At 39.2% G+C, this 17,258-nt stretch overlaps 1 protein-coding gene across 5 annotated transcripts in view; it reads right to left on the bottom strand.

The window, feature by feature from the left end:
• The window catches only part of mdn1 (midasin AAA ATPase 1), a 219,081-nt gene that overhangs the window by 95,557 nt on the left and 106,266 nt on the right, over positions 1 to 17,258 (bottom strand). For all 5 annotated transcript variants that reach the window (XM_086018242.1, XM_086018239.1, XM_086018240.1 and 2 more), the window contains exons 51-62: positions 15,448 to 15,577; positions 15,041 to 15,147; positions 13,663 to 13,796; positions 13,360 to 13,526; positions 12,439 to 12,559; positions 11,024 to 11,237; positions 5,944 to 6,184; positions 5,729 to 5,852; positions 1,759 to 1,923; positions 1,445 to 1,659; positions 985 to 1,372; positions 756 to 868 (exon numbers count right to left, since the gene is read on the bottom strand). In XM_086018242.1, the coding sequence (XP_085874368.1) occupies positions 756 to 868; positions 985 to 1,372; positions 1,445 to 1,659; positions 1,759 to 1,923; positions 5,729 to 5,852; positions 5,944 to 6,184; positions 11,024 to 11,237; positions 12,439 to 12,559; positions 13,360 to 13,526; positions 13,663 to 13,796; positions 15,041 to 15,147; positions 15,448 to 15,577 (2,119 nt within the window). The remainder of the gene's footprint in view (positions 1 to 755; positions 869 to 984; positions 1,373 to 1,444; positions 1,660 to 1,758; positions 1,924 to 5,728; positions 5,853 to 5,943; positions 6,185 to 11,023; positions 11,238 to 12,438; positions 12,560 to 13,359; positions 13,527 to 13,662; positions 13,797 to 15,040; positions 15,148 to 15,447; positions 15,578 to 17,258) is intronic.

The raw sequence follows: 17,258 nt of genomic DNA, 5'->3' as shown, positions 1-17,258 counted from the left end.
GCGTAGCTTAGCGTAGAGAAGCATGTACCAAAGCGAAGCATTTAGTGTTTGGCGGTCAACAAAAAAAAACGGCTACCCAGCCCGACTCCCTCTGCCGTACAGCTTGTAAGCACGCCTCTCTAAATTACCCGGCATTCACAATTGACAACATGTGACCCAACCACCAGTCCGTTACCATAGCAACTAAACACCACGTGACATGACATTCAATTATGGCGCCTACAATAGGCAAATTATTATTTTATCTGTGGAACTTAAAGTTAAAGTGGAACTTAAACATGAAAAGGTTTTCCTAAAAACGTTTGTTTAAGGAGTACATGTACAAATTAGATTCCCAGTGATTACTTTGGTAACGAAATGATAAGACCTGAAAAAAAATACAGAAAACTATTTTTGAGAGCTGGGTCCGCCCACTGGCTGTTCAACCAAGTGCGTGTGCGACGTGGACGTCACTGGCCCAGGGTCGTCGTCTTCAACCAATCATGGCTGAGCTTTGTTTGGTCATTACCTGAGCCCTGAAGCAACTGTGATTTCATTTTCAGTCGACAGAAGTGACAAAATGGCTGCCCGCTGAGATGGCTAAAAACGTGTGGCTTTTGCTGATTACCTCATATTCCACAAAAGCAATATTAATCAGAATGCCTTGTTTTAAGTAGTGGGCCTATATAAAACATATACTTGAAAAAAAATGTTTGGGGTGACTTCCTCGAAGAAAAAAAGTAATTGGTGTTTTCTTATTTACTTCTAGTTCACACCTGATTCGAGGATGCTTGAGACCATCAGTTGTACTATTCTCCTCCAACTCCGCTCCAGTCATCAGCTCAGAGGACAGGCTTCGTACTTTCCACTCCGTCTGCAGAATGGCTAACTAAAAGCGTAAAGAAGACAAACACTTAAGTTTAAATGACTGTTGCTTCTGTCTATTGTAGGTGTACATTTAATGTTGTTAGAAAATCACAATTGGATCAAAACATTCACTTGTACCTCCTGCTGGGCATAATTGAGTTTGTAGGCCCTCTTAACAGCTGGGTCAAAGATGGTCTGGGGTGTCCATAAATTGATATGGAGCAACCCCATGTTGACCCAGAACACACCAGCGTAGGCCACAGAGTTGGTGTCTTGAACTTTGTTTTCAACATACTGCTTCAGGCAGGCGATACAGGCATCCACGACTCCATCAGGGACCAATTTCGGGGGAATGAAATCGCTGAGAATTCTCTGGATCTCCTCAGCAGCAATCAGTGGGTTGGATTTCTCAAGCAGGTTCTCGCAACTATCCATGTAAACCTCCTGCAAACCGTGAGGTAACATGTGTGCCATGCTCTGTAATTGTCGACGTAGAACGGCACCTTGGAGCCTCAGATCTGTGACTCTGAAGAGAAATTATGTGGTCATAGAAACAAACGTGTGTAGCCTAGTAGTATTATATTGTAATGTTGTCTACCTTAAGTCTGCCAGTGCTGGAAAAGCCATATTGTCCCACAAGATGGAAGACAAATCCTGGAGCTGCTGAGTCTGTTCCTTCCAGTCCCCCAGGGTCACATGTGAGACGAAGAGGAGAGCAGTCCCTGATGGTTCCCACTGTCTTCCAGTTGCACTGTTGTTGAGCAATCCCAGTGCATGATGCGACCACACCGCTTTATTTAACAAAGCTGGTCCCTAAAAAGACAGTACCTTATGAGAGCTAATGTGTTGTCTCTACACAAACATTCATTTTAGTGCAGATATAGATGTAAAAAATATATTCATTGCCAATACCATATTTTTTGCTTCACGATGTGGCTCTGAATCGGGATGTTTCTCAGGATTGAGTGGATTCCATTTCAGCCAACGGTCAGGGTCAGATGTTGCGCTGTTTTTCCACAGAGCAGCCAAAGCCTCAGATAGAAGCTCACACCACACAAACTGTAGTTCCTCCACCGGCTGTTGGGTATAACCATCACCATTGTACACTCAAAGATGACTGAATCTCAGCGGAGGCGCGGCTGCGTTAGGGAGCCTTTCTGGCGGTGCGTTTCAATTGGAGTCAATGTAGCTCGCGCGGGCGGGCGCGGTTGCGTACGGGCAGTGCGGAGCGAATGATGCGTTTGCAGCTGTCGGACGGAGTGAAGCTCTGAAAGTGTGTCCTTTCGCCCCATTAGTCACGTATAAAACAAGTAAACTTTTTGCCATTGCGCCTCGTGGCAGCCAATCAGCATCGGGCATACTACGTGACTATGTCTCACACACAGCCAAACAGAGCCACTCTAAAACTGTTTAAAAAAAAAAAAAAAACAAAGCCACTGACTGAACAGGACGCTGTTTGGCTGTGTGTGATGTAGTATGCCTGATGCTGATTGGCTGGCGTGAGACGAAATGGCAAAAAAGTAGATTTGTTTAATACGCGACGACGTCCCTCTGTCCAAAAGCATCACTCGCGCCCGCCTGCGCGAGCTACAATAACTCCAACTGAAACGCGCCGCCAGAAAGTCTCCCTAACGCAGCCTTGCCTCCGCTGCGAGCAGAGGGGGAGGGACAGCAAGGGACGCAACATGGCTGTAGGCGGCGAAGCATGAGCTGTGGGTGATCGGATGTTGTGAGAGGAATCAACAATTACATTAATATCATGTTTAAAAGTTTCATTTGTTTTAGAATGTCAGGGAATTCCACTCGCAAGACCGAGACAGATGTTTTGATCGGCAATAAAAGGCTTTGATCGAATATTCCGACCACCGCAGTTGGTGTGAACATAGCATTGTCTAATGTGTGTGTGTGTGGAGTTTGCGTCTTGTAATACTGTATATGCCATGAAAAGGTACCTCGCGCGGGGAGCATGGCCATAAATTTCAACACAACCAACTTAATCTGACATTTGAAGAACAAGAAATTGGCAGACTGGTGAGTTTGCGAGGCTCACTGCATTGAATAAAGTCAAGGCGGACACAGCTCAGTATAAGTGGCATTATTGCCACAGGGAGCATTGTAGGTAACTTGTGGACAACAGACCCACTATATCATTTTATATTTCACAAAAAGATTAACAGTGACTTTTTTCTCGTTGACAAATGCCCAAGATAGTTTGTCTATGCACAAGACAATAAGGTTCCTAAATCGTTTTAATTTAGGAACTCATTGAATAGTTTATTTAAGTGAAGCCTGCATGTGACTATTTTTTCTACTTTGATTATATTCTGAACCATGCAATGTTTAGGTAGCATGTTATTTATTTGACTTTTTGCATACCATAATCAAGTCTTTTGAGACTGCTAATTATTTTGATCTGTTAAAAACTGTTACTAAAAGCAGGTAAATTTAAGTTTTTCAGTTATCTTTGTGACTGAGTAATTGTTGTATTGTGGCAGCAACGGTTTTGTATTTCTTCATGCTTTTGAGAATATATATATATATATATATATTTTTTTTTTTTTTTTTTTTTTTTTGTCAAAATTACGGCAATAATATGGCTGGGTTTTTTTCAGATAATATTGCATAATAGCAGTCACCATAAATAAATGGAATAATATACAGATATTCCATGTGATCGGCCGATCTCATTCCTGCATGATCGGTATCAGTGTCATAAAACATCCCTAGTTGTAACAAAGATTAATTGTTGAAAATTACATTAGAGAGTACCTTGGAAAAAAAAATTGCAACTCATACAGCAATCGCAATTATTTGGAAAATAAGTCGTAATTAGATTATTTTCCATAATCATTTAGCCCTAGGTGTGGAAACACTTATTAACCCCGGTTTGCCACCTGTACGTTGGGGTTTACCCCAGTGGAGGAGAGGATAGCCTCCCTCCACCTTTGGATGAGGAGGGGTGGTTCCGGACTGTTATTTGTGCCTATGCACCAAACAGCAGCTCAGAGTATCCACCTTTTTTGGACTCCTTGGAAGGTATGCTAGAGAGTGCTTCCTGGGATTTCCCTCATTCTGATGGGGGACTTCAATGCTTATATGGACAATGACAGTGGGACCTGGAAGGGCATGATTGGGAGGAACGGCCCCCCTGATCAGAGCCCGAACAGTGTTCTGTTCCTGGACTTCTGTGTTCGTCACAGATGGTCTACAACCAACACCATGTTCAAACATAACATAAAAATAAGGACACATCCTTATGTGCACTTGGCAACAGGACACCCAAGGTCGCAGTTCGATGATTGACTGTGGTAGTGTCATTTGCGGCCTCATGTTTTGGACAATCGGGTGAAGAGAGGGGCAGAGCTGCCAACTGAACACCACCTAGTGGTGTGTTGGCTACGATGGTGGAGGAAGTCAGTCCGACCTGGCAGACCCAAACGTATTGTGAGGGTTTGCTGGGAACATATTGTGGAATCACCTATCAGAAAGACTTTCAACATCGACCTCCAGCAAAGCTTTGCCCACGTGTTGGGGGGACCAGGTTCTGCGCCTCCATTGTTGAGTCTACTGAGGTGACCGGTGCTTGTCAAGGCGGCAATATCTGAACCCGCTGGGTGAGACCAGCGGTAAAGGACGCTGTCAAGCTGAAGGAGGAGTCCTGTCAGGCCTTTTTTGCCTGTGGGACTCCATAGGCAGCTGACGGGCACTGGCAGAACACAGCTTTGGCACTGAGGCAATAACTCAGGCATGTGGGGACCTTAATGAGGCCACGGAAAACGACTTGTGGACAGCCTTGAGGAAAATGTGGTTCACCATCCGGCGTCTCAGGAGGGGAAAGCATGACACCATTAACTCAGTGTAAAGCTGCAATGGGGCACTCCCTTCAAGATAGGGTGAGAAGCTTCATCAACCATGAGGGACTCAGAGTTCAGCTGATGCCCCTCTACGTTGAGAGAAACCAGATGAGGTGGCTAAAGGTGGCCTTCCTGGTGAGTTGTTCTGGGCATGTCCCACCAACAGGAATCCCCGGGCACGACCCAGGACTCGTTGGAAAGATTATTGTCTCCCGGTTGGTCTTAGAACACCTCGGGAAGAGCTGGAAGAAGGGACTGACATAGACATAAAAACCTTGGTAAAATTACCATTTTTATAGATTGAACCCATGAACTAAAGACATGCAAAGGTTTTAGGTCCCATCTCCTCATATATTCCTTCATCCTCTCTTTCAGGGGGTAGTAATTAGGTGACAATTTCACCTCAATTTGAACACTGCTTTCATAATATCTGAAGATGTATAATTAAAGATCAGAAACTGTGTCTTGGAGACTGATTATAATCTGCACTTTCTAAATTTATTATTGTCTTGGAGCCTGAATATAATATGTAATTTTCAAAATTTAATAAGGATTGCTCCGGGTCAGATACATTACACCAATACATCATTCACAAAGATAAAGAAAGATTCTTTTAGTATCTTTATTACCTTTGACCCACTGGCTCAGTGCTTCTATGAATATATAAAATAAAATGGAGCTTAGTGGAAACCACTGTCTTGTTTCTACCAGAAAAGATTATAACAGTCCTCCATTGATTTTTATTTGTGCCCTCGGGCATTCAAACATTTCTTTGGTATCGTGAAATCCAATTTTTTCCACTTTCATATTTTTGTTGTTACTATTTTTAAAAAAAAGTGGTTCTTATTTATTTTGTCGGTGAAAGTCCTGTTCATGGTTCGGTTTGCTAATCAGAGAAGATAAATCACTTCCCTTAAGGAAGGTCAGTCAACACATTTCCAATTTTTTTCCCATTACCATTTGACAGAGCGTACTATATAAAATATAAAAATAAATCATTATACCAAAACTTAAAGCCTTATACTTGCCCTTTCACTACTGAGCAGGAACCACAGTGGCCGAAGTTGATTGACACTCATTGGTGTGGACTGGAGGCAATAGCGAAGATGTCTGGAGACTTGTTGACGCAAGCTGTCCAGTGCTTCTTGGTCACTGTAAATCAATTAAGAGCCAAAATAAACACATAAATACAAATCACTATATCATAGTGTTTTTTTTGCGATGGTTTTGAGTTAAGTTTTACCCATGTGAAAAAGATAGCTGCAATAAATCTGTACTGAGCCTCAGCTGGTTGAGTACAGCCACTTCCTCCATCAGGGGCCACAACTGAGCCCTGCGGCTAAGGTGCTTTAATTCTTGTTGAGACAGAGGGAATCCTTCTGCTGGTCCATCCTCTTCGGGCATGCTGCGGGTCTCCAAGAGACCGCATGAAGCCATCTGGTGCTGCTGGTTCTCCACACTTGACACCAACCTCTCCAATATTGCTTATGGGTAAATACATCAACATGTGGTTATTATTGTATTCACTACTGGTTGGTGGGCACCACCACATTCAGACTTCTTAGATGTTTTGTGATGTGACAAGCTAAGATTTACCATATTAAAGTCACCTCAAACTTTGTTCTAAAATCCAAAGTGATGCAGCAGTACCATCTATTGGTGACTGTTGGTCATTCCAGTTTTGTATAAGGTTGAATTTCACAGGTTTTAAAAAGTCTTTTTCTTCTTTAAATTCAATTCTTCCACAACAATTAATGTCACAATTACAAGGGCATTAAACACTCCAATTACACACATGCATGGGGAGGCACGAGTATGCAAATATGTAAATGTAATGTTTTGATCACGCCTCGATGTTCTCATTGCATGCAACGGCCCATAATCTCCGCCGCGTACTATCCATTATTACAACTTGCAAGCATCAAGCACAAACTCCCTGCTGGAACTTTGTGTGTGTTCGGCAGCTTCTTTTTGTTGTCCCGTGGGATGTGGATTTTGTGCATCACTCACACACATTTTCTATTGGTCCTTGTTGCGGCGTGTGTGTGTGTGTGTGGGTGCTCTCCCGTGCTCTGCCCTGATTGGTGGCCTTCGTCACCAGTATAGCCATCCAATCAGATCAGGGGAGAATAACCAAATTAGTTAATTTGTTTCAGGTGTGGCACCAGTTTGAGAGGGACTGGGTTGCTGGTGTTTGGGGCTGGCTGTGGGTGATACAGTTAGTCCCTGGTATTTTGTGTTTATAACCACTGTCTTTTTTTTAGTGCACCAAATTTGCAATAGCCTTCATTTATCCTTTTTGGTAGCCACACTAACCATTCGTTTTCGCCATAAATTCGACCGGTCATTCCTCAGTCATTACTCATTCGTGTGTGCACTAGGGCATTGGCGTTCGGGGTGATCACACAATTTATTTGTTGTTGTAGTTTAGTTTAGTGTGGTGTTATACTGGCCAGTTTTTTTGTTAGTGCACCCTTCCAACTCTCACACCTATGTTAGACCCCTCCTCCTTGTCATCTCGAGGAGGGGTCGTACCAGTCCTTCTTTCCTGTTCGGCTGTTTCTTCCACACGGCAAACAAGGCATCGGATTTTAGCACAGACTCTAAAATCCGAACGATTCCACTAGAACCAGAACGTCAGGCCCAATTCCACAGTTTTTTTTCTTTATTTGAGCATCATGTTTAAAACAAAATTCACATGTTTCAAAATAAAATTTCAATTGAAACTCAAAGGCGTAGGTTGAAGTTCAAAGAACTTATTAAATATCCTACCCCTCATTCACCAAATAAAATACAATGCTGTGTTGCATATACCAACAATGGTTTACAATAATAATTGAAAATATACCGGTAATACAATTTATTAATTAATGATGTAACAGAAGGCAACTGCAAAAACAGGTTGTATAATTATTAATGATATAACAAAATACAATTGCAACATTTTTTTTCTTTTTTTTTCATTCATGGTCATATAAATGATGTTGATGATGGAGTAAGGTAAAGTGTAAAAACAGGTTGGCTACAAGCTTCAGTTTGTATGTTTTTTTTATTTCATTGCTTTTCTTCTTCTGCATATTTACGCATAAGGTGATTTTTATAAAGCTTTTTAAATTACACCAAGTTTCTGGCGGCTTTAATTTCTTCACCAAGACAATTCCAAAAATGTACACCACCTGTTGTAACACACATACTTTTAAGAGTGGTTCGGAAATACATTTTTTTAAAATACATTTTTTCCCTCAGATTGTAGATTTTCTCTTCTGCTGAACATTTTATTGGATATTTACTGGAAGCAAATTTGTATGTATTTTGAACATCAACTGATTTGTTTTTAAATTCAACAAGGTCCTTAAATTTTAGAATATTTAACTTTAGAAAAAAGAGGATTGTATGATCCCAATAACCTGCGGCGCTAATAATTCATATTGCTTTTTTTTATTGCATATAATGGTTCAATGTTACACTTGTATGAATTTCCCCAGGCCTCTACACAATAGGTTAAATGGGGTAAAATCAGTAAACAATAAATTATATATAAAGCTTTCTTATCAAGATATTTGGATTTATTCTTTAAGGCCACGATCGTTGATGTTTTCGTTTTGATCTTTCTAATATGTGGTTTCCAAGAGAGAAGAGTTACACCCAAGAATGTGTGCTCATAAACTCTTTCAATTTCTATATTATCGATCATAAAATATGTTTGTTTGTTTACATCACGTTTTCCAAAGAACATGATCTTAGTCTTTTGTAAATCTAGTGACAGTGTGTTTCTTCCAAACCAATTTTGTAGATTGTTTATTTCATTTGTAACCTCAATCATATGTTTTTCAGTATTTTCACCTGAGCACAAAATTGTAGTGTCATCCGCAAACAGTACAAGCTTCAGTTTTTTAAACACCAAGTATAGGTCAAAGGCTTTCTTTAGGTCAATAAATATTCCAATAGAGTATTTTTTTATTTTTTATCAATACTGTTTGTAAGTTCCTCTATGACTTTTAATAATGCAAGAGGTATTTTTTCAAAATCCATATTGACTTTCATTTTGTATGTTATGTTCATCAATAAAAATTTATAATCTTTTGATAAAAAGTTTTTCCAATATTTTAGATAGTTGGGATAGGATTGATATCGGTCTATAATTTTAAAATAAGTTTCTAGCACCATTTTTATATATGGGTATGACTTTTGCCATTTTCATTTGCTCTGGAGACTTGCCCGTTGCAAATGATAAATTAAAAATATGGGATAGAGGTTTAGCGATTTCTTTGATAACTTGTTTGACAATGGTTATGTCCAGCTCATCGGTGTCAATTGTTTTTTATTGGTGAATGTGTTCACAGTTTTGATTATTCCTCCGTCATTGGTTGGATGGAGATACATGGAGTTGACTTTTTTTGGAATACCACATTCTTGTTCTGCGACTGATGATGCAGTTGTTGAGGCTAATTGTGGACCAATATTTAGAAAGTAGTCATTAAATTCATTCATAATATCATTAATACTTTCTATAATTTGGCCATTAATTAAGAAATTTTCTGGAATAGCTACGGTTGTAGGTCCTCTTCGCAGAACGGCATTTATGGTATTCCATAAGCCTTTCGTGTTTTCTCTATTCCTTAATATTAATCCACTGTAATATTGTTTTTTACTACATTTTAAGATTTTGGTCAGTTTATTTTTGTATTTTTTATATTGAATCTCTGCCTCTTTCGTTTTATTCTTCAACAAATATGCGTACAACAGGTTCTTTTTCTTACAAGCGTTCTCCAACCCTTTAGTTATCCATGGTGCAGATAATTTATTCTTTTTAGGATGCTGTTGTATTTTTGGGCAGCACTGGTCGTACAGTGTCTTCAATGTGCTTATGAAGGACTCATACTTGTTCATTTATATTCACCCAAGAGTGAATTCCAATTGTGGTCTGCTAGATTTTTTTTAAATACACTTAATGTTTCATCATTTATTTTCCTTATATATTTAATTTTAAGTTCAGCTCTTTTCTTTAGTTTTGCTGGATTTTAAGTCATACAGCACAAATAACTGGCAAGTGGTCACTTACGTCTGTTATCAAAATTCCACTTCGAATATCTTCAGTCAATACATTGGTAAATATGTTATCGATTAACGTAGAACTATGCAGAGTTATTCATGTTGGTTGTACAATTTTGGGATGCAGTGAAAGACTAAATAATGTATTTATGAAGTTCTGTGATGGATGGCTTGTGTTTATTTGCTTTTAATAAGTCAATATTATAGTCACCACACATAAACACTTCCTTTTGACCCAGCTTTCCAAATATTTGTTCTATATAGTTAGCAAAAGTATCAACATCAGACCCCGGTGTCCTGTAGATGCTTATCAATATATGCTTCCTTTTTTCAAACTGTAATTCCACAGTAAGACACTCCATTAGATCGTCAATAGTAAGACACATTTTTTTTTACCTCTTTTGTTTGAAAGCTTTTCCTGACATACAGTGCAACCCCCCACCCCCCTCCACTTTTGTGATTTCTATTTTGTTTGAACATTTCCTATCCTTCCATTGAGAAGTTATCAGGTCTGTCCTCTATTATCCATGTTTCCGTTACTGCTATTACATCAAAGGACATTTTAAATCTAATAAGGTATTCATTTACTGCATCAACGTTTGCATATAAACTTCTACTATTGAAGTGGATTATCAATAGTGTATCACTTTAATTGCTTGTGATTTGATACTCATGATAGTATTTGCACTTACTGTTTGTATCATGATAAAAATGTACATCGGGGTCAATATTCCTAATCACATTTAGTGTATCTTCTTCAGCATATGTAGATGTATCAAATTCAACATCCTGATTCAAAGCATTGATCTCATTTTCAGATTCAGAGTCATTATAAATTGTGTCTGTCATAGCATATGATGAAGGGATGTCATTGTTTCAAGTGTTACTTTTTTTTTTTAACTGGAATTTATCCAAGTCATGCGCCTCCCTGATGCATAAGACTTTGGCCTCTTCTGGCGAACCATTTAGTTTTATGAATACCTTGCAATTTGAGGTCCACGTGGCTTGGATCATTTTCTGCTTTCTCAAGATACGAGCTTGTCTTGCAACATCTGAATTTTTTTAGTCAAGTGCTCATTAATGTACACATTTGTTCCTTTTAACTTTTTCCTTTGTTTGAGCACAACAGTGCACAGCAATTCTCAATGCCCATTCCTAATACATACTTACAGAACTGTGATAAAATATTACTATTACTTTGGCATCCTTCACTACTTCTGAGATTAGAAAATACAAAAATGTGTATTGTACAAGACTGAAGAAAATCTTACCAGATTTCTGTGTATCCAGTTCATTGTTTGCCAGCAGAATGAGGCCCCCGGCTTCAAGCAGACTTTCTTTAATGTCCACACGAAATCCAACAACCTGAAGACACACTAGCTCCCGCTTCCAAGAACTGAATGCATTATCAAAAGTGAGCTCGTTCACATCCAGGGCTTTACTCAAAACTCTGAGCTGTGATGCACACTTCGCAACAGTCTCCAACTAGAACATAATGATGGATTTAAAGTTAGATTTTCATCTGTTTTACCTAAACATGAGTTCTAATCTACTAAAATGAAATCATATATCATACAAAAAACAAATACCCAATTTTCCGACTATAAGTCACACTTTTTAATCATAGTTTGGCTGGTCCTGCGACTTGTACTCAAGTGCGACTTGTATATATTAAAATTAGAGCTCGGACTGGCACCCAAAATCCTTGTTGCCTAATCCTGTTGATTTTCTTTTGGCGAGCCATTTTAAAATAAAAAGAAAAATGTTTCCATCGTTAGGAGCGGAGGCTTCGACCAACCAGAATTTGTCCGCTGCTGTCAACACAGGGTGCGCTCAAAAATTCAACTATGATGCCCTAACACCACTCTGAGAGTGTGTATGTTCATTTTACACAAATTACTTTAAAGTAAACACATGAACACATTTTTAAGAAAGTGCTAGCAAAATGAGCCAAACATTTCTTACAGGCTACCCATGTGGCCTGTGTCTTTTTCTAACTGAACAAACATTTAATGGTTCCACCCCTTTAAATATGGCTGACCTGTCCATCACTAAATCATACAGAAACAAGTACTAGAGGAAAGGTTCCCAGTCAAGTGAAAGCTAACCTAACCTATGTCTGAACCTCACCAAAACCTCTAAACACCCATGATTAGGTCAGGCATTTTGGGTAGAAGTCCAAGCTTTACTGTTCGACCACTTAACCTCACTTGGGTCCCGAGCATGCTGGAGCCTGTCTCAGCTGTCTTTGGGCGAGAGGCAAGGTACTCCCTGAACTGGTTGACAGCCAATTGCAAATTGGAGGTTGGCAAAAGACAACCATTCACACAATTTCAGTCTCCAATTAACTTACCACGCATGTTTTTGGAATATGGGAGGAAACCGGAGTGCCCGGAGGAAATTTACTCAGGCATGGGAGGAACAAGCAAATTCAACACAAGAGCTGGAGCCCAGATTCAAACCCACAACATCTGTACTGTGATGTGCTAACCAGTCGTCCATAGTGCCATGTCTCAATTATTTAACAAATTTACCCACCCATAAAATGTGACTTATACTCCGGAGCGACTTATGTTTTTTTTCCTTCCTCATGATACATTCTGACTGGTGTGCCATAAACCCCGGAGCGACTTATAGTCAGAAAATATGGTAGGTAGAAGTAAATTTCTGACTGAGGGTTTCCAACCTTAAACGGCAGAGTTTTTCCCAGTGTTCTCTGGATGCCTTTTAGAGCTGTAGCCACAGACAATGGAGTGGACAGAAGCGCCTGAATGGTTCCTGCAACAGCTCTTATCTCCTGGTAGGATCTGGAGAAAATTATTAACTAGAGAATGCAATTTCTGGAGAAAGGGTGTGGGAAGGCTGAGAGGTTGAATAAAAAATTGTGGAATGATTTGAAATGATATCGTTGAATGATATTGACTGACAGAATCATATACATTGACTTGGAATGAGCAGAACATGTCAAAGGTGGAATGGCTTGAATCAATCAAAAAAATGTAGAATGAGCGGATCATACATATTTTACATTATTTTAAATTCTGGCTTTAATTTGGAAATTTGGAAAAATATTTAGTAATACTAACAATTTAAAGTTGGAACGGTTTGAATCGGTGAAAAATGTGGAAACAAGTAAATAAAAAAAATTGGGCTATTATTTGACAACATTTTTTAAAATGTGTGCAAGGAAGAAGATTGTTCCCAAATTGAATTGAATGACCTACAGTAAATGTTTTGAATTTCAAATAAGGCTGATGTACGGTAAATGTGAAATGTTCAATGTGCCATTGGGAATGAATAGGGAATGTTAAGGTGAAATACGTGAAATTTGGGGAAAACCGTGAATTTTTGCAAAGACAAAAATGAAACCCAGAAGACGTGAATTTTTGGAGGATGTTGGAATGGCGAGAATCTGTCGAAAAATGTTGAAGTAACAGGACAAAAAGGTGTGAGGAATGAAATCTAGTATGTAATAGAAGACAAGCAGTTAGGAAAATGGATGGATGGATTCTATAATAAAGCTCAAAGTGTAGAATAATGTCTGAAGGCCTCAGCCTTCAAACTCAATAATAATAATTGTATAATTTCATATCGAAAAGTAGCTTACTCTAATGTGACGTCAGCATCTCCCAGCAGGAGCAGGGGCAGACAAAGTATGAGGTGCTTCTGTACCCACTGCCAGTGCAGTGACATCACTGAGATCCCTTGAGTATCTGCTGGCATCGTGTTGCAAACATTCCAGAAACGGTCAAACCACTGCAGGAGCTGCACGATCTATACACAAAATGACATTAAAAATTGCATGAGAAAGGAGCTAAAAGAAAAAGGCTGGTGGTAGCCTGAAAGCCAATCTGGCCATTTGGTTGGGTTGTAATTTTAATGGTATTAATAGTCGCAGTTCTAGTTTGACCTCAAACATAACATGGTCTGGGATATGAGCCTCTCCGTTGTGTATAGCCTGCAGCGTGAAGGAATTCCACAGGTCAAAGAAGGTGTGTAGGTGAATCAGCACTGGATGAGGCAGGTGACCAATGTCCACAGTCCCTGTATTGGCAGAATAACCAAATTACATTACCTTTCAATTGTGGCATCTTATATTCCTAACAAATTTATAAGGCAGTCAGGAGGATTTGAATCTGTCTTCTTAAAGAGACGGTGGGGCCGGGATCGCCATGTTTTCACTAACAAGTTCATTTTATATATTTTTTGATCAGGGAAATGAAAAGAGTTGTCATTTTCTATTTTATCAATAAATTTGGGAGAAATTAGGAAATAAGTGACTCCATGAATAACGCCCCTTGTTAATGAGGAGAATTACCGTTCTATCCTTGTTTGGTCGGACTCACTGGAGGGATCGAATACAAACTCTCCATTGGAAATCATTGTACTTTCATTGCTTATAACGTACAAAAATGGCAATCAATTGGCACCAACATTTATGTGGACATCTCTACTAATGCCCACTTCAACAAGTCAAAAGGATTAACCTCTCCGTGGCTGATTTATATGACGAAATGTGGAAGTGAGCAGAGCTACATAGACTGGGACCAGCGCACACCGCTTATTTGCGTAAAAAAATAAATAAATAAATAAATAATACTTAAAAAAACAAAACAAAAAAAAAAAAAACACTGCTTCTTTGCTGATCACGGTTAGGAGGAGCGAGGCCTTTAAAACCAGTCAGGATATTTACAGAGACTGAAGTAGGAATGAGTGGACGTGCACATTTATTTGGATGAGGAATGGCCACAGTTTTTCGACTGACAACACGGCGTGGAACTTAACAGCCAAAACGGTATGTTCCAATGTAGCCACACTCGGTTGTGGAGTCAGCCTCACTGGAAACTTTTGTTCGCTGAACATTGACGCTTGTTCGATGAGGGCTTACCGCCCAGAAGGCGGTCATTTGACTACTAATGCTTTACATTTGATGTCACCCCGCCATATCACCTGCTATTTTGGCAATTTATAAATTAAAGTCATCTACTTGTAGCCAGCAGAGTGGTTTGTCAAATATCACCCAGATTTGTCATTCAATAGTTGTTGTAAAAATCCCTGGGCGTTCTATTAACTCACACTCCGTCTGTCGGACAATGCACGCGACTGCTTGTGAGGCAACCCTGCGACTTGAAGATTGTTGTAAACCTAATCCAAAAAAAGCCCTTAAATCACTACAGAGTCTTTTGAGGTGGGCATTTTAGAACTAATGTCATTTTTACATGCAAACCGGCAATATAAGTGCCAATGTTAAGCTCACCCAAGTGTCACTTTAAGTTCCCTGTGCATACCTTTGGAGAAGGCTGTGGCTATTTTCAGGGCACAGTTCTGATCTGATAGTTTGACAGCACACTTGCAAATGACTGCCCTCTCTTCTCTGTCCATCAGAAGAGTGATTCTGTTAATGATGATAAAAATAAATCAAAATTGTTTCAAAATCAATTTAACTTACATGTGATGAAAGACCAACTGAAACTGTTTGTACATTTCACAAAATATCACTGCAGAAACTAAGAGCAAAATATACGACCAGCATGAATCAAATATGAAATGTTCAAATTGTCAAATTTACAATAATTACTTTTTAAACAAATTTTAAAAAGTGACATTTTACATTCAACTGTAGTACCTGCCCCATTTTGTGAAATACATGACAATTTTACTGTGTGAATATTACAGTAATAATAATAGTGTAGACCTATTGGCAACTGCATTCAGCTCCTCCATAAACTCTACATATCTTTTCTCATCTTCAAAGTTACACTTGTTGGCTAAAATGTCCAAGTACTGCTTGTTCCAGCGCATGTCCACCAGAATTCTGTATTCATCTGGAGAGACACATAACAATTGTGAACAGGTCAGTGACAAAGTATATTGTTAGTGTATGCAATGAGATTACAAGTGATCAACAATATGCATTTACTGGTGATACCTATGGACTATATGCACAGAGTGGTGTGACGTATTTACGGTAAAATCTCATAGGACAACGCACCTTCCGGTCATGCCGAGCACCATTATTTCGAAGCCGTTTTATTTAAGAGAATTTCTATCAATTGTCAACGTTTTGGGGTATTTTTCGGAATTATTTTTATGTGTGGTTACGCGTATTCGTGAAGAAGGGGTGAGAGGACAGTACATTGACTGTTGGCGTGCCGAGCCAGATATACGTTGTTACTCCGCTTTTATGAGCAGCAGAAGCAGTGGGTTGTTAACATGCAGCGATGAATTTGTAATTTAGATAGCACCCAAGTCTGTTCTGTGCATTTTTTTCCATACTAATGTAATAATGGAGCCATCAACCACACAAGGGCGCCATTTGTTCAACTAGAACTCCCAGCCTTAACTTTGACAGCTCTCAAGCTTTTGTGTTATTGTTACTCTGTTTGCATAGACTAATGATGTTCCTGGCCGTTCAACTTTTCCTCTGTCTGTATGAATATTATTCTCTGCTGCTATTTTATTGTATTAAAGAAATATAAACATATTTATGAGTACTTATTCCTGCGATGGGTTTCCATAGCAACCACTTTTCAGTGATTAGAAAATGTTTTGAGAAAAAGTCACCATGGTCAATAAAAAAATGTTATACAGTAGAGGAAGCATTCCATCTGTTTCAAAATGTTGACAAGGCTGAGTTCAAGGACGATTGACAGTGAGTCCAAGCAAGAACAGCCAGTAAGACACGGTTCAAGGTATTATTAGCTGAGCGTAAAATACTGGCTGTGATAGAGGAAGGCTCTTGTCAGAAGCACCACCACCACCCACACCCGTCTGCCTCAGAGGGGGACGGGACTCTGTGGAATCTTGCTCCCAGGAGAGAAGCTACATTACGTAATTTACATTAAAAGATACTCAGAACAGACTTTTAATAAATAAAATACCTTTAATAGCTAATCAAACAGCGAGTAATAATCATTTTAGGTGATTATGTCTTTGTCAAAGCATAAACCGTCAAAATGGGACGCTCTAGATAAAATCCTTCATGTCAAGGGGCTTGGCGTGGCTTAATGTTGGAAAACTGTGACCAATTGTCACCAAAATTCACATCTCCACTTATGCCCACTTTAATCTCTGAAAATATCAAAGCAATTGCCTCTGTATTTTGTTGGTGATCGGTGTGGCATTGAGCCACATTAAGGTTTTTTTACATGCACATTAAACGTTTTAGACTGTCTCATCAAAGAAAAATGACGGCTCCAGTAGATCTAAGTAGTTTTAGAATCCGGGTAGTCCTCGTGTTAAACAAAGGAGCGGTCCCTGTTCTTTTTGAGTCGATTAAGGAGTTAGGGTGAGAGTTACATCAAATCAACAGCTCACTCTGCTATAGTGTCTACCCTGCACCGTAAGCTTCAGTGCCTTGTGACATCGAACGAGGAAGTGCTGCGTGCATAATAGTCCATAGTCTTCCTTACGCTCTCCTGAAAATTATTTTTTTAAATATTCAAAGACAAGATTTTTTTTAATTTAGGTTTAATATATACAGACTGCAATGTTCCAGACATGAAA

The sequence above is a fragment of the Filicampus tigris genome, chromosome 20 (genome assembly GCF_054856515.1).
Source record: "Filicampus tigris isolate MCC_2025a chromosome 20, RoL_Ftig_1.0, whole genome shotgun sequence".
NCBI classification, from domain to species: Eukaryota; Metazoa; Chordata; class Actinopteri; order Syngnathiformes; family Syngnathidae; genus Filicampus; species Filicampus tigris.
Note: the sequence above shows the minus strand (reverse complement) of the source record. Positions and strands in the feature narration are given on the sequence as shown.